The sequence below is a fragment of the Carcharhinus amblyrhynchos genome, chromosome 7 (genome assembly GCF_965287045.1).
Source record: "Carcharhinus amblyrhynchos chromosome 7, sCarAmb.v2.hapA, whole genome shotgun sequence".
NCBI classification, from domain to species: Eukaryota; Metazoa; Chordata; class Chondrichthyes; order Carcharhiniformes; family Carcharhinidae; genus Carcharhinus; species Carcharhinus amblyrhynchos.
Window position 1 is genome coordinate 125513971 of NC_137330.1, and position 18396 is coordinate 125532366.

The 18396-nt window shown below is 44.1% G+C and overlaps 1 protein-coding gene across 1 annotated transcript in view; it reads left to right on the plus strand.

Moving 5' to 3' along the window:
- Positions 1–18396, plus strand: part of LOC145345623 (dynein axonemal heavy chain 8-like) — a 1557438-nt gene that overhangs the window by 227416 nt on the left and 1311626 nt on the right. Inside the window, exon 16 of the mRNA XM_080193457.1 lies at positions 10266–10463. Within this exon, the coding sequence (XP_080049583.1) occupies positions 10266–10463 (198 nt within the window). The remainder of the gene's footprint in view (positions 1–10265; positions 10464–18396) is intronic.

The following is an 18396-nucleotide window of genomic DNA, read 5'->3' on the forward strand; positions in this document are numbered from 1 at the left end:
CTGACACGAAGTGCAATTTAGCACGGCCAATCAACCTAACCCACACATCTTTGGACAGTGGGAGGAAACTCATGCAGATATGGGGAGAATGTGCAACCTCTACAGTGATCCAAGGCCAGAATTGAACCTGGGTCCCTGATGCTGTGAGGCAGCAGTGCTAACCACAGTGTCACCATGCTGCCTAATGAATTCTCCACCACCATCCTAACTTAATAGATTTTTAAGTTATCTGAGGTATCTGCCTCAGTGGGACAAGTGGGGCCTCATGAATGTATGCCACCAGGAGTAAGACTTAGCGGATTTGTCTGCCAGAAGCACGCCAATAGTCTCTACAGGGATAATCACCTGCAAATTAGTTGACAGAATTTTTCTTTTGGGCAATTTGTATTGTCAAGAGAGCCTATCTTTCAGATCATTCCTTCAATCATCTTTCTCTTACTTACCTCTAGTAAACATTATCTTGGCTGACAATATTACCCTTAGAATTTGGATGAAGGAAGATTTGGAAGAAAAGGAGGAGTAGCAATAATAATAAGAACATAAGAACATAAGAAATAGGAGCAGGAGTAGGCCATCTAGCCCTTCAAGCCTGCCCCGCCATTCAATAAGATCATGGCTGATTTGAAGTGGCTCAATTCCACTTTCCCGCTTTCTCCCCATAACCCTTAATCCCCTTGCCTACCAAAAACCTATCTACCTGCGTCTTAAATATATTTAGCGAGGTAGCCTCCACCACTTCAGCGGGCAGAGAATTCCAGAGATTCACCACTCTTTGAGTGAAGAAGTTCCTCCTCAACTCCGTTCTAAACTGTGCCCCCCCCCCACTTATCTTGAGGCTGTGCCCTCTAGTCCTGCTGTCCTTTCTGAGCGGGAAGAATCTCTCTACCTCTACCCTATCCATCCCTTTCATTATCTTATACGTCTCTATAAGATCCCCCCTCATCCTTCTAAACTCCAACGAGTACAGACCCAGTGTATTTAATCTCCCTTCATAGTCTAACCCCCTCATCTCCGGTATCAGCCTAGTGAACCTCCTCTGCACTCCTTCCAAGGCCAAAATATCCTTGCGCAAGTGCGGTGACCAAAACTGCACACACTACTCCAGCTGCGGCCTCACCAGTGCCCTATACAGTTGCAGCAAGACCTCCCTACTTTTATATTCTATCCCCCTCGCTATAACGGCCAGCATCCCATTCGCCTTCTTGATCACCTGCTGCACCTGCAGACTGGGTTTTTGCGACTAATGCACAAGGACCCCCAGGTCCCTCTGCACCGTAGCATGCTGCAGCTTTTCACCCTTTAAATAGTAATCCCTCCTACTATTATTTCTGCCAAAGTGGATAACCTCACACTTGCTAACATTGTACTTCATCTGCCAGGTCCTTGCCCACTCGCTCAGCCTATCCAGATCCCTCTGCAGACTTTCCACACCCTCTGCATAATTTGCTTTTCCACTCATCTTTGTGTCATCAGCAAATTTCGTCACCCTACACTCAGCCCGCTCCTCCAGATCATCTATATAAATGATAAATAGCTGAGGCCCCAGCACCAATCCCTGCGGCACTCCACTGGTCACCAACCACCAATCAGAATAGCACCCATTGATACCAACTCTCTGCCTCCTATTAGACATGATGTGGATGTGCCAGTGTTGGACTGGGGTAAACACAGTAAAAAGTCTGACAACACCAGGTTTTAGTCCAACCGATTTATCTGATAGTAAACTCACAAGCGTTCGAGGGGACTCCCTGTTCGTCAGGTGAATGGAGAGTTCTGGCCTCGGACAGAGCATATAAAGCACAGACAGTCTAGAGATTACTGATTAGAAACTGTCTGTGCTTTATATGCTCTGTCCGAGGCCAGAACTCTCCATTCACCTGACGAAGAGGGTGTCCCCTCGAAAGCTTGTGAGTTTACTATCAAATAAATCGGTTGGACTAAAACCTGGTGTTGTCAGACTTTCTCCTATTAGACAACCAATCCCCTATCCACGCTAACACCTTACCCCCAACTCCATGCCCCCCATAACAGGAATCTGAAGGCTGACGCCTACCCCTTGCACGTATTCATTCTTGCTCCCCACCCTCGCTCGTGCTGTCTCGTGCTGAGGGGATGAGGAAATGGCTGAGGCCTGAAATAAGTTTTTTGCCTCGGTCTTCACGGAGGAGGGCAAGAATAGTTTGCCGAGTATTAAAGATAGAAGGCTGGTAGGAGTTGAGGGCCTGAATGCGATTACTGTCACTCGAGAGGTAGTGCTTGATCGACTAGTGGGACTGATGGTGGACAAGTCCCCAGGACCGGATAGAATGCATCCCAGGGTTCTGAAGGAAATGGCAGAGGTCATAGTAGATGCCTTTGTGATTATTTTCCAAACCTCACTGGATTCCGGGGAAGTGCCAGAAGATTGGAAAACGGCTAATGTTACGCCGCTGTTTAAAAAGGGTAGCAGGCAAAAGGCAGGGAATTATAGGCCGATTAGTTTAACGCCTGTTGTAGGAAAAATGCTTGAATCCGTCAACAAAGAAGAAATAATGAGGCACCTTGAGAAGAATTGTTTGATAGAGCAGACGCAGCACGGATTCGTTAAGGGGAAGTTGTGTCTGACGAATTTATTGGATTTCTATGAGGATGTGTCTAGTGCGGTAGACAGAGGGGAACCGGATGATGTGGTGTTTCTCGATTTTCAGAAGGAGTTTGATAAGGTGCCGCACAAAAGGTTGCTTCAGAAGGTTAGGGGGCATGGAGTTGGGGGTAAGGTGTTAGCGTGGATAGAGAATTGGTTGTCTCATAGGAGGCACAGAGTTGGTATCAATGGGTGCTATTCTGATTGGCGGTTGGTGACTAGTGGAGTGCCGCAGGGATTGGTGCTGGGGCCTCAAGTACTTACCATTTATATAGATGATCTGGAGGAGGGGGCTGAGTGTAGGGTGACGAAATTTGCTGATGACACAAAGATGAGTGGAAAAGCAAATTATGCAGAGGGTGTGGAAAGTCTGCAGAGGGATCTGGATAGGCTGAGCGAGTGGGCGAGGACCTGGCAGATGAAGTACAATGTTAGCAAGTGTGAGGTTATCCACTTTGGCAGAAATAATAGTAGGAGGGATTACTATTGAAAGGGTGAAAAGCTGCAGCATGCTACGGGGCAAAGGGAAATTGTGCATTAGTCGCAAAAACCCAGTCTGCAGGTGCAGCAGGTGATCAAGAAGGCAAATGGGATGTTGGCCTTAAGAGCGAGGGGGAAAGAATATAAAAGCAGGGAGGTCTTGCTGCAACTGTACAGGGCACTGGTGAGGCCGCAGCTGGAGTACTGTGTGCAGTTTTGGTCGCTGCACTTGTGCAAGGATATTTTGGCCTTGGAAGGAGTGCAGAGGAGGTTCACTAGGCTGATACCGGAGATGAGGGGGTTGAGCAATGAAGAGAGGCTGAATAGATTGGGTCTGTACTCGTTGGAGTTTAGAAGGATGAGAGGGGATCTGATAGAGACGTATAAGATAATGAAGGGGATGGATAGGGTAGAGGTAGAGAGATTCTTCCCGCTTAGACAGGATAGCAGGACTAGAGGGTACAGCCTCAAGATAAGGGGGGGACAGTTTAGAATGGAGTTGAGGAGGAACTTCTTCACTCAAAGAGTGGTGAATCTCTGGAATTCTCTGCCCGTTGAAGTGGTGGAGGCTACCTTGCTAAATATATTTAAGACGCAGGTAGATAGGTTTTTGGTAGGCAAGGGAATTAAGGGTTATGGGGAGAAAGCGGGAAAGTGGAACTGAGCCACTTCAGATCAGCCATGATCTTATTGAATGGCGACGCAGGCTCGAAGGGTTAGATGGCCTACTCCTGCTCCTATTTCTTATGTTCTTATGTTCTTATGTTCCCCACCCCTTGCATATTCTCTCTTACCTCTCCCCTGCATATACTCCCTTTCCCTCACCCCTCATGTATATTTTTTCTTCCCCTATCCCACCACTTGCACGCAATTTCTCTTCCTCCTACCCTTCATTTAATTGTGGCTCCAGTTACGAGCATACAAATTAAGAGCAGGAGTAGGTCACTCTGCCCATTGAGCCAGCTCCACCATTCAATCAGATCATAGCTGACCTACTTACATTCCTGCCATACCCCGATAACCTTTAATCTCCTTGTTAATCAACAATCTTTCTAGCTATGCCATAAAGATATTCAGTTTCTCTTTCCATTGTCTTTTGAGGAAGAGAGTTCCAGTGACTTACAGCCCTCTGAGAGAAATAATTTCTCCTAATTTCTGCATTAAATCATAGATTCCCAACACTGCAAAAAGAGGCCTTTTGGCCCATTGAGTCTGACTGACCACAATCCCACTCGTCCCTATTCCTGTAACCTCACATATTTACCCTGCTAATCCCTCTGACACTACGGTCAATTTAGCATGGCCAATCAACCTTACCGGCACATCTTTGGACTCTGGAAGAAAACTGGAGCAACCAGAGGAAACCCATGCAGACAAGGGCAGAATGTGCAAACTCCACACTGACATCACCCAAGCTGGGAATCAAACCCGGGTCCCTGGCGCTGTGAGGGAGCAATGCTAACACTGTGCCACTGTGCCATCCTTATCCACATTAAACTCCATCTAATGAAGTTCACTTCCATTATCCTGATGGCAGTTTACATCCCACCCCATGCGGATGTGAAGATCGCGCTTGATGAAATATACACTGTCACAAATATCCTTGAGACGAAACATCCCAAGGCTTTGTTCGTCATGATCGGGGACTTCAAACAGGCCAGCTCAAGAGCAAGTTACCACCAGTGTGTCTCCTGTTTCACCAGAAGCCCAAACATCCTAGAGCACTGCTGCACAAATATCAAACATGCTCGCACACACTTTGACAAATCGGACCTCAAGAATGTACTCCTGCTCCTGGCTTACAAGCAAAAACTGAAGTGGGAGAATCCCAAGAAAGTGCTCCCGCTCCTGGCTTACAAGCAAAAACTGAAGTGGGAGAATCCATCAAAGAAAGTCATGCAATGTTGGTCTGAGGAATCAGATGATCTCCTTCGGGACTGCTTAGAGTCAGTGGACTGGTCAAAATTTAAAAACTCTGTGACCAGCCTGAACAAGTATGTCACTGCAGTAACTGGCTTCAGTAATCAGCGTGCAGAAGACTATGTGCCAAAGATGCAAATCCGCGTGTTTCCCAACTGAAAACCATGAATGAATGGGAATATCCACTGCTTGCTGAAGTCCAGGTCTGAGGTGTTCAAGTCATGATGTGGAGATGCTGGCATTGGACTGGGGTAAGCACAGTAAGAAGTCTCACAGCACCAGGTTAAAGTCCAGGTTTATGTGACAGCACAAGCTTTCAGAGCACTGCCCTTTCATCATGTGAGTGGGAGTTGTATTCACCAACAGTGCATTTGTGGGGGTGACAGATAGTGTGACATGAACCCAAGATCCCAATTGAGACTGTGCTCATGCAGTGCAGAACTTGGCTATCAGCTTTTGCTCAGCGATTCTGCGTTGTGTGTCGTGACGACTGCCTTGGAGAATGCTTACCCGAAGATCAGAGGCTGAATGCCCATGACTGCTGAAGTGTTCCCCGACAAGAAGGAAACACTCCTGCCTGATGATTGTAGACGGTATTCATTCATCCTTTGTCGAAGCGTCTGCATGGTCTCCCCAGTGTACCACTGGGGCATCCTTTCCTGGAGACAATATACACCTCTTTTACTTGTGCTTGGTCCTCTTTCCACTCACATTGTCTTATACTTTTAAGACTTGATTACCTGTAAAGATTCACATTCCAACCATTATTGTGTAAATTGAGTTTGTGTTTATATATTCCCTGTTTGTGAACACAACTCCCACTCACCTGATGAAGGGGCAGTGCTCTGAAAGCCTGTGGAACCTAACCTATTGGACTTTAGCCTGGTGTTGTGAGACTTCTTACTGTGTTCAAGTCAGACATAAGAAAGAACATAAGAAATAGGAGCAGAAGTAGGCCATCTAGCCCTTCGAGCCTGCCCTGCCATTCAATAAGATCATGGCTGATCTGAAGTGGACCAGTTCCACTTTCCCGCTTTCTCCCCATAACCCTTAATTCCCTTGTCTATCAGAAATCTATGTACCCGTGACTTAAATATATTCAACGAGGTAGCCTCCACCACTTCAATGGACCATCCTGACCTGGATAAGAAAGCCAGATATGATCTATCAAAGATGCCAAAAGACAGTGCCAGACCAAGCTGGAGTTCCAGGTTACCCACACGGACCCCCGCCAACTATGGCCAGGTCTGCAAGACGTAACAGGCTACAAGACAAGGGCATGCAAAATTGTCGGCTCCAATGCACTCTTTCCTATTAGCTCAATGCATTCTATGAGAAAGAGGTCAGCGAGAATATGCCTCCACCCCAGAAGCCTTGGATGAATCTGCACCTGGGGTCACCACTGCGGATGTCAGAGCAGCTTTCTCGAAGATCAATCCAGAAAAAGTGACTGATCTGGATGGGGTACCCAGACGAACATTTAGATCCTGCATGGATCAGCTGGCAGGGGTATTTGTAGACATCTTCAACCTCTCTTTATAACAATCTGAGGTCCCTATCTGCTTCAATAAGATAACCATCATCCCAGTAGAAAAACCAAGCAGCGTGCCTTAATGACTATCGTCTGGTGGCTCTGACATCCATCATTACGAAGTGCTTCGAAAGGTTAGTCATGGTATGAATAAGTTGCAGCCTCCCAGATTGCCTGGATTGCCTATAGTTCACCTACTGCCACGACAGGTCCACAGCAGATGCCATCTTCCTGGCTCTGCAGTCAACCCTGAAACACCCAGATAACAAAGACACCAATGTCAGACTCCTATTTATTGACTACAACTCAACCTTCAATGATTATTATTCTTGCTATGAAACTCATCTTCAAGCTCCGTGGACTGGGCCTTGGCTCTTCCCTCTGTGACTGGATCCTGAACTTCCTAACCAACAGACCACAATCAGTAAGGATAGGCAACAACACTTCCTCCACAATCACCCTCAACACCCACAAGGCTGTGTCCTCAGCTCCCTACTATACTCCTTATACACCGATGACTGTGTGGCTAAATTCCTCTCCAACTCGATTTTCAAGTTTGCTGATGACACCACGGTAGTGGGCTGGATCTCAAACAATGAAGAGGAAGAGTACAGGAATGAGCTAGAGAATCTGATGAATAGGTGCAACAACAATAATGTCTCCCTCAATACCAACAAAATGAAGGAGATTGTCATCGACTTCAGGAAGCATTGAGGAGAACATGCCGCTGTCTACATCAATGGTCGAGAGCTGCAAGTTGTTAGGTGTCCAGATCACCAACGACCTGTCTTGGTCTCACCATGCTGACACTATAGCTAAGAAAGCCCACTAATGCCTCTACTTTCTCAGAAGACTAGAGAAATTTGTTATGTCAGCTACGACTCTCACCAACTTTTACAGATGCACCAAAGAAAACATTCTTTCTGGTTGTACCACAGCTTGGTATGGCTCCTGCTCTGCCCAAAACTGCAATAAACTACAAAAGGTCCTGAGGTTAGCCCAATCCATCACGCAAACCAGTCTCTCACCCATTGACCATGTCTACACTTCCCGCTGTTACAGAAAAACAGCCAGCATACCAAAGACCCCACACACCCTGGACATAGTCTCTTCCATCTTAGAAACTTAGAACTTAGAAACTCTACAAAACAGAGAGATGCCATTCAGCCCATCGAGTCTGCACTGACCACAATCCCACCCAGGCCCTACCCCCATATCCCTACATATTTTACCCACTAATCCCTTTAACCTACACATTTCAGGACACTAAGGGGCAATTTTAAACACGGCCAATGAACCTAACCCACACATCTTTGGACTGTGGGAGGAAATTGGAGCACCCGGAGGAAATCCAGGCAGACATGAGGAGAATGTGTAAACTCCACATAGGCAGTGACCCAAGCTGAGAATCAAACCCAGGTCCCTGGAGCTGTGAAGCAGCTGTGCTAACAATTGTGCTAACAATTGTGCTATTCTGTCAGAAAAAAGATACAAAAGTCTGAGGTCACGTACCAATTGACTCAAGAACTGTAACACTACCTTCTGCAGTTTCTCCTTTACTTCTCTATGAATGGTATGCTTTGTCTGTTTTCCATGCAAGAAACAATACTTTTCACTGTATACTAATACACGTGACAATAATAAATCAAATCAAATCAAGTCAAAAGCAATGTGAATCCTCCAAAGAACTCCAATATATTGGTTAAACCTGATTTCCCTTTCACAACAGGATTTCCTGCACTCACCTGATGAAGGAGCAGCATTCCTGAAAGTTCGTGCTACCAAATAAACCTGTTGAACTTTAACCTGGTGTTGTGAGACTACTTACTGTGCCTACCCCAGTCCAACGCCGACAACTCCACATCATGACTTTTGCAACCATGTTGACCCTGCCTGATTGCCTTGAATTTTTCTAAGTGCCCTGCTATGACATTTTTAAAAATGGCTTGTAACATTTTTCCTCTTACAGATAGTTGGCTAATTGGCCTGTAGTTTCTGTCTCCCTCATTTTTTTGAACAAGTGAGTTACATTTTCTCATCTTCACTTCTCATGGAACCTTCTCCAAACCTAGCTAATTTTGGAAAATTAAAACCAATGCATCAACAGTATCATTAGCCACTTTTTCAAGACCATCACAGACCAGGGATTTGTCAGCCTGCATACATACATAACAATTTTCTTCCTTGGTGATGGTAATTTTCCTGAGTTCCTCCATCCATTTTATTTCCTGATTTACAGCTGTGATATTACATGTGCCCTCTATAGTGAAGGCACATGCAAAATGTCTGTTTAATTAAGCTACTAAAGCCTTACTTCCATTAATAATTCCCAATACGCAGTTTCTATCAGAACAATGCTCACTTTAATAACTAATTTCTTAATTAAATATCTATCGAAACTCCTACTGCCCATTTTTATATCACTGACAAGCTTTTTCTTGCACTGTTATTGTTCCGTCCTTAACAATCATTTTATTTGATGTCCTTTGCAATCTTTTGATCTGCCATTCACTTTTGCACAAATACTGACCAGAATTTTCTGGCCGTTCATGCAAGTGCACTCCCTACCACAGATTTCCTGGTGGCAAGGAGTTGATTCAATAGGAAACCCTGCTGGCAATAGCAGAACCAGAGTAAGAACATATAAGAACATAAGAAATAGGAGCAGGAGTAGGCCAACTAGCCCTTCGAGCCTGCCCCGCCATTCAATAAGGTCATGGCTGATCTGTCGTGGCTCAGTTCCACATTCCCGCCCTCTCCCCATAACCCTTAATCCCCTCTCTTATCAAAAACCCATCAACCCGCGTCTTAAAAATATTTGGCAAGGTAGCCTCCACCACTTCAACGGGCAGAGAATTCCAGAGATTCACCACCCTTTGAGTGAAGAAGTTCCTCCTCAACTCCGTTCTAAACCGCCCCCCCTTTATCTTGAGGCTGTGCCCCCTAGTCCTACTATCCTTTCTGACCAGGAAGAGTCTCTCCACCTCTATCCTATCCATCCCATTCATCATCTTATACATCTCAATGAGATCTCCCCTCATTCTTCTAAACTCTAACGAGTACAAGCGTAATTTATTCAGCCTCTCCTCATAGCTCAACCCCCTCAACTCCAGCATCAGCCTAGTAAACCTCCTCTGCACTCCCTCCAAGGCCAATCCCTGCACAGACCAACGCAGGCTGCCTTTGCTGCTGTGAAACGCGAAGCAGGTTGTCTTTAACTTTTTCGTTAACCACAGGTGATTGGAATTTGTTTCTCATTAGAATGTGTCTATTTTGTCTATCCTGAAATATCCTGGTGAATGCTTCTTGAGTTTTAACAAACTGGATAGGATAATCACCAATGGATGGAAGTCCAAAGGGCTTTGACACATTTTCCTGATCACTTACTCCTAAATTAACTTTCTGCTAGTTTGTTTTGGATTTTCACCGGGTGGAACTGGGGAGAACTGGCACAGGCTGTTCTACTCTTTCATCACACAGAAAGCTCAACAAGGGGTGGGTAAGCCATGTTCTTCAGAATGCTGAGTGGAAAGTGAAACAACCAAGTCCAAGATTCAGTGGCAAATGTAATTAACCATGTAACATTTTCTTGTTACTGCCAAAGAAAAAGATATTAATGAAATTATTTATCTTTTAAATGGCAATTTAAGAATTTTTTATAAAATTGTGCTAAAGATAGAGAATCTAACGGATGTTTAATTGAATTTGCAGATCATAGAAATGGTCGAAGCAGTGAAAACGTTTTCTGCATTGCAGAATTCTACAATTGAAGGAATAGAGATTCTGGCAATCAAATTCCAGAATATTTTTCTAAATCTGAAAAAAAGTCATTATGACATTCTGGATCCTCGGAAGAAGGAGTTCAATACAGACTATGCTACATTCATGAAACAAATTTTCGATTTAAAGGTAACAACAGAGTCAAGGAGAATAAACTCCATCAGTAGTGCATAGCTAATGTTAGCTTATTAACATAAATTTACTGTCCTCTTTTTACTTAAATATTCCCTTTCTGTTTTACCTTTCTTTCCTTAAGAACTCATAGCTTTCGGTACTCTCATTTTGCTAAAATATGAAGTGGTGGGGATTTGTGCAAATATTTTATGATGATTGTTTTCCTGACTGGGGAATCTGAATAATAGATTAAAGATTAATATGTTGTCCATTTACCACTGAAAAGAGGACAATTATCCTCACTGAATTGTAAATATTTGGAATTCTCGACTCCATCAGACTATGGATGCTCAGTCACTAAATGTACTCAAGACTGAGATTGTTTTATGATCTTGGAGGGATAGTAACTTTTGAAAAGAAATTGAGGTTCACATTTACTAACTGAAAGAATAATGTCAAGACTTTTAAAAACGTTATATTGTACACAAGTCTAAAGAAAATGAGTACTACTCATTCAACACTATGGGGGGATTTTCCTTGAAATCAGGAAAGTCTAATATTGGGCAGGAGAATCGGCATTTGACTAAAAAATGTTATAATCCAGGGTCAGAAACTCCAAAGTGTTTTATGAAGTCAGCATCGATCATAAGTTTTGCACTTTGAATTTTGGCACTGATAAGCACAAAATGTTTCACTCCAGGTATAATTCAAATGACCCACGAAGGAGCTTTTATCAAACAAAGTTTATTTAAGAATACAGATTATACATAGAAAGAAAATTAGCAAGAACTTTTACCAATTACAAATAAAAAAAATGTGATATTTATAAAACTTAATAGCTCAATGTACTGTTCCAATCAAACAAGCCTTCTTACAAACATACACCCAGCCCAGGTTTAGCACAGAAAATACGCATGTTCATGTGATGCTGCATCTTTCAGTTTTGCAACGCCTGATGTGAATTACTGCTTTGGATGGAGAATTAAAACTCTGGCTTCTGTATCTTGTGGCTCCCTGAACACCTCGAGGTAGAGATAGAGCCACTGCTGGCCTCTAGCTTTTAACCAGCAAACCACTGACGACAAAATTTCCACTCCAGAGAGGCAATAAAGACTTCTTCCAAATAGCCAGCAAAATTTCTCATACCAAGGAGAGAGGGAAAAACATTGTAGACAGCCTGGAGTCCAAACACCTTCTGATTAAAATGGAAACTAAAATTAATTTCCCTTTGAAGAAAACTATATTGTAGAGTACAGTAGTGTGAAATTTTGAATGTTGATGGATTCAGTGATGGAACAGCACTGAATGTCAAGAGGCAGTGGTTAGAGTGTCTCTTATTGGTGATGGCTATTGCCTGGCATTTGTGTGGTGTGAATGTTGCTTGCCACTTGTCAGCCCAAGCCTATATAGGTATCGCAAATGGTGCTGAACATCTGATCTTATGACAGAGGGAAGGTCATTGATGAAGCAGCTGAAGATGGTTGGATGTAGGGCCACTACCTTGAGAGATATTCTGGAGCTGAGGTGACTGACCTTCTGGAACCACAACTACAACCAACTTCCAATTTGCCAGGCATGGTTCCAACCAGCAGAGAGTTTGCCCCCTACTAGGGCTCCTTGATGCCACACTTCGATGAATGTGGCCTTGACTTTCACTTCACTTCAATGAAGAAGGATGCTGTAAAGATAAAAATGAGAGTGCACAGGGGAAGAACATGACTGGATCAAACAGCTGTAACAAAGGATACATGAGAGGGAATACAAATAAAGCAGTGATTCTTTTTACTCAGTCAGTGGGATATGGCACCGCTGACTGGCCAGCATTTATTGCCCATCCCCAATTGTCCTTGATCAGAGGGCAGTTGAGACTCAACCACATTGCTCTGGCTCTGGAGCCTCATGTGGAACAGGCTAGGTGCGGTTGGCAGATTTGATTTCCTTCTATAAAGGACATGAATGAATCAAATGGGTTTTTCTGACAATCAACAATGGTTTTTGTCGTCATCAGGTGACTCTTAATTCCATACATTTTTCAATTGAATTCAGATTCCACCATCTTCTGTAGGGGGTTTCAAACCCTGGTGTCTATACCATCACCTCTTGGCTGGAGACACCAATAGCAGCAAAAAATAGGAAATAGAGAGTGTGAAAAGGAGACAGAGAGTACGGGGGAAGAGCACAGACCTGCCTGGAAACACCAGCAGCACAGGTTAAGAAAGAGATGGGGAACATGATAAGAGCACAGACCTAGCTGAAGACATCTGTATCAATAAAGGATAAGAAAAGAGAGAGGGGCTTGTGGAAGAGCAGGGATGTGGTTGGATATCCCAACAGGAGTAAGAGAATTAGCCAAAAGAAGGAACATATAAATGTAGAAACAAGAGGAGGTCCTTCATGCCTGATTCTTTATTCAATTAGATCATGGCTTCCCATCTATCCCATGTCACTTTTGAGCATTATTCCCATATTGCTTGATATCATTAGTAATCCAGAAATCAATGATGAGGAGATTAAAAGTTTACAAATGGATATTGACAGCATAGGAGAATGGGCCAGGATCTGCAAGATGGCGTTTAATGTGGATAAGGATGGCATGGTGGCACAATGATTAGCACTGCTGCCTCACATTTCTTGGGATCTGGGTTAAATTTCTGGCTTGGGTCACTGTCTGTGTGGAGTTTGCACATTCTCCCCGTACGTGGGTTTCCTCTGGTGATCTGGTTTCCTGCCACAGTTCAAAGCTGTGCAGGTTTGGTTGATTGGCCATGCTAAATTGCCCTTGATGCTCTGGGATGCATAGTTAGAGGGATGAATTGGGTAAATATGTGGAGTTATGAGGATTGGATCTGGTTGAGATTGTTGTCAGTACAGACTTGATGGCCTGAATAGCTCCTTCTGCACTATGGAGATTCTATGATTCTATGAAATGTGAAGTTATCCATTTTAGCCAGAAAAATAAAAGGGAAAATTACTATTTAAATGGGAAACAGATTCAAAAGCATCTGTGCAGAGGGATCTGGGTGTTCTTGTGCATGAATCTCAGAAAGTGGGTATGCAGGTGCAGAACGTTATAAAGAAGGCAAATTGAATCTTGGCATTTATTGCAAAGGGTCTAGAGAATAAAAGTACAGAAATGTTGTTACATTTTGTATAGAGTATTGTGTTCAATTTTTGTCACCTTCTTTGGGAAAGATATGGTGGTACTGGAGACAGTTCAGAAGAGGTTCACTAGATTGCTTCCAGTTTTGAAGGGCCTGTCGTATAAGGAGCGGTTGAGTAGCTTGGGCTTGTACTCGCTGGAGTACTGAAGAATGAGGGGGGATTTCATTAAGGTATATAAAATACTCAACGGGATTGATCAAATAAATGATAGCTAAATATTCCCTCCTTCCAGCAGAGTCTAGGACAAGAGGTCATAGTTGTAGAGTAAGAGGGGGAAAGACATAAGAGATAAAGAAGCGGCTCATAGAGGGTTGTGAATCTATTGAACTCACTGCCTCAGAGTGCAGTGGATGCAGAATCAATCAATGGATTCAAGAAAGGAACAGGTGAGTATTTGATCAAAAGTGGGATAAAGGGCTATGGAGAAAAGGCAGAGAAGTGGAGTTAGGATGAACTGGTCATCAGCCATGATCATGTAGAATGGCAGAATAGGATCGAATGGCTGAATTGCCTACACTTGTTCCTAATTCCAATATTATGCATCCAATAGTAGGAGGGATTACTATTTAAAGGGCGAAAAGCTGTACCATGCTACGGTGCAGAGGGACCTGGGGGTCCTTGTGCATGAGTCGCAAAAACACAGTCTGCAGGTGCAGCAGGTGATCAAGAAGGCAAATGGAATGCTGGCCTTTATAGCGAGGGGGATAGAATATGAAAGCAGGGAGGTCTTGCTGCAACTGTACAGGGCACTGGTGAGGCTGCAGCTGGAGTACTGTGTGTAGTTTTGGTCGCCGCACTTGCGCAAGGATATTTTGGCCTTGGAGGGAGTGCAGAGGAGGTTCACTAGGCTGATACTGGAGATGAAGGGGTTGGACTATGAAGAGAGACTAAATAGACTGGGTCTGTACTCATTGGAGATTAGAAGGATGAGGGGGGATCTTATAGAGACGTATGAGATAATGAAAGGGATGGATAGGGTAGAGGTAGAGAGATTCTTCCCGCTCAGAAAGGACAGCAGGACTAGAGGGCACAGCCTCAAGATAAGGGGGACGCAGTTTAGAATGGAGTTGAGGGGGAACTTCTTCACTCAAAGGGTGGTGAATCTCTGGAATTCTCTGCCCATTGAAGTGGTGGAGGCTACCTTGCTAAATATATTTAAGTCACGGGTAGATAGGTTTTTGACAGACAAGGGAACTAAGGGTTATGGGGAGAAAGCGGGAAAGTGGAACTGATCTACTTCAGATCAGCCATGATCTTATTGAATGGTGGGGCAGGCTTGAAGGGCTAGATGGCCTACTCCTGCTCCTATTTCTTATGTTCTTATTTCTATATTCCTAATCTATTCACACATTTTTGTTCATGTGATTTTAATAATTCTGTCAGGTCATTTCGATGTTTCTCTGGAAGGTAACTTGATAATTTATCCCAATTTCTGATAACTTCCTCATATCCTAATTTAACTGGAGGATTATCAAATTCAGAGTTATCTGGATTTGCTTCTTCACTCTGAGTTATAATGAGTAAAATATCCTGCTTCTGTTTTCCTCCCATATCAAAATATCTTTTAAGCATATTCACATGACACACTGTGAGTTTTCCTTCTATCTAGCATTTTTATCAAATTCTCCTCACTCAATTTAATTTCAATTTCATAGAATCCCTACAGTGCAGAAAGAGGCCATTCGTCCTATCAAGTCTGCACCGACCACAATCTCATCCTGTGACCCTCGATATTTAACCTGCTAATTCTCTGACGCTAGGGTCAATTTATCATGGCCAATCAACTTAACCCACACATCTTTGAATTGTGGGATTCCTGAGCACCTGGGGAAATCCACGCAAATGTAAGGAAAATGTACAAATTCCACACAGACCGAAGCCGGGAATCGAACCTGGGTCCCTAGCACTGTGAAACAGCAGTGCTAACTTCTGTGCCAAATCATGATAAAGCATCAGCAATCATGTTCTTTCCTCTTGCTTTTCTTGACACTCTGCTTTTGGTCAACTGCTTCCTCTTTCTTTTCAGAGACCTCCTTCTGTTTTCAGTCCTTTAATTCCATTATTATAATTGTAAACATAATTCTGGTGACGTCCTCAGAGAGTTGGGCAGGATCCAGAGAATAAAACTTTACATTGAATTCAAACTGGCATAAACCACTTCAGAGTTGCTTTCTTTTTCTTCGCTGAAACCAACCAGTTCTTTTGATTTTCAGGGTCCCAGAATGTTAAACCAAAGCAATCCTTTTAGGAGATTGAACTGCTCACAGACTTTGTCAAAGAGAACCTGCCCCTTTGTGTGCTTTCTCAACTTAACGCGTTTGTTTAGGCTGATCCAGAAAGTTCACTTTATTCCTGTCCCTGCTCTTGTTAACTGGCCATTTTTCCTCTGTGAGGTAGCCTAAATTCAGCTTATGTTGCAAAATGATACACTCAAAATTCTTTCCAGAGTCTTCTAATTTTAGCTTCAGGTTATGGTTTTCTTCTTTTTCTGCCTCTTTGGCCTGTACCAGTGGATTTTCAATTACAACACAATTCACAATTCTGAAACTGTGAGAAAATCTTTTTTTTCCTATCCCCAAGGATGGCATGGCAACATAGTGGTTAGCACTGCTGCTTCACAGTGGCAGGGGACCTGGATTTAATTCCGGATTTGGGTGACTGTCTGTGTGGAGTTTGCACATTCTCCCCATGTGACTTTACTCCATGTTCTCCGATTTCCTTCCACAGTTCAAAAATGTGTGGGCTAAATTGATTGGACATGCCAAATTGACCCTTAGTGTTGGGTCTGAGGAATCAGATGATCTCCTCCAGGACTGCTTAGAGTTTGCAGACTGGTCAGTATTTAAAAACTCTGCCACCAGCCTGAACGAGTACGTCACTACAGTAATTGACTTCATTAGTAAGAGTATTGAAGACTGTGTGCCAAAGAAGCAAATCCGTGTGTTTGGATGAACAGAGATATTCACTGCTTGCTGAAGTCTAGGTCTGAGGCATTCAAGTCAGGTGACCCTGACCTATACAAGAAAGCCAGACATAATCTAAGGAGTTCCATCAAAGATGCCGAAAGACAGTAATGGACCAAACTAGAGTCCCAGGCTAGTCACACTAACCCCAGCCGACTATGGCAAGATCTGCAAGACATAACAGGTGACAAGGTGAAGGCATGTAAAATCGTTGGCTCCAATACACCTCTCCCTGATGAACTCAATACATTCTATGCCCGTTTTGAGCAGGGGGTCAGTAAGAACATGCCCTCCACCCTGCAAGCCTTGAATAAACCTATATCCAAGGTCACCATTGCAGATGTCAGAGCAGTCTTCTCAAAGGACAATCTACAGAAAGAGACTGGCCCGGATGGGATGCTTGGATGAGCACTTAGATCCTGTGCAAATCAGATGGCAGGGGTATTCACAGACATCTTCAACTTGTCTTTACAACAATCTGAGGCTGTTACCTGATGATGACCATCATCCCAGTACCAAAGAAAAGCCAAGCAGTGTGCCTTAATGACTATTGTCCGGTGGCTCTAACATCTGCAAAGGCGACCAAAAGGTTGAACACAAATCAATTCTGGCCCCCCAGATTGCCCGGATCCAGTACAGTTCACCTTCCACACAAGAGGTCCACAGCAGACGCCTTCTCCACAGTCTCAAACCTGGAACATCTGGACAACAAAGACATCTTTGTCAGACTCTTGTTTATGGACTACAGCTCAGTCTTCAACATTATTATTCCTGTGAAATTCATGTCCAAACTCATAAGAACATAAGAAATAGGAGCAGGAGTAGACCATCTAGACCTTCGAGCCTGCCCCACTGTTCAATAAGGTCATGGCTGATCTGAAGTGGCTCAGTTCTACTTTCCCACTTTCTCCCCATAACCCTTAATCCCCTTGCCTACCAAAAACCTATCTACCCGCGTCTTAAATATGTTTAGCGAGGTAGCCTCCACCACTTCAACGGGCAGAGAATTCCAGAGATTCACCACCCTTTGAGTGAAGAAGTTCCTCCTCAACTCTGTTCTAAACTGCCCCCCCTTATCTTGAGGCTGTGCCCTCTAGTCCTGCTGTCCTTTCTGAGCGGGAAGAACCTCTCCACCTCTACCCTATCCATCCCTTTCATCATCTTATACGTCTCAATAAGATCCCCCCTCATCCTTCTAAACTCTAATGAGTACAAGCCCAGTCTATTCAGCCTCCCTTCACAGCTCAACCCCCTCAACTCTGGTATCAGCCTAGTGAACCTCCTCTGCACTCCCTCCAAGGCCAAAATATCCTCGCGCAAGTGCGGCGACCAAAACTGCACACAGTACTCCAGCTGCGGCCTCACCAGTGTCCTGTACAGTTGCAGCAAGACCTCCCCACTTTTATATTCAATCCCCCTCGCTATGAAGGGTTTTTGCGACTCATGCACAAGGACCCTCAGGTCCCTCTGCACCGTAGCATGCTGCAGCTTTTCGCCCTGTAAGTAGTAGTCCTTCCTACTATTATTCCTGCCAAAGTGGATAACCTCACACTTGCCAACATTGTATTCCATCTGCCAGGTCCTCGCCCACTCGCTCAGCCTATCTAGATCCCTCTGCAGACTTTCTATACCCTCCGCACAATTTGCTGTTCCACTTATCTTTGTGTCATCAGCAAATTTCGACACCTTACACTCGGCTCCCTCCTCCAGATCAAAAATATAAATGGTAAATAGCTGAGGTCCCAGCACCGATCCCTGGGGCACTCCACTAGTCACCAACCGCCAATCCGAATAGCACCCATTGACCCCCACTCTCTGCCTCC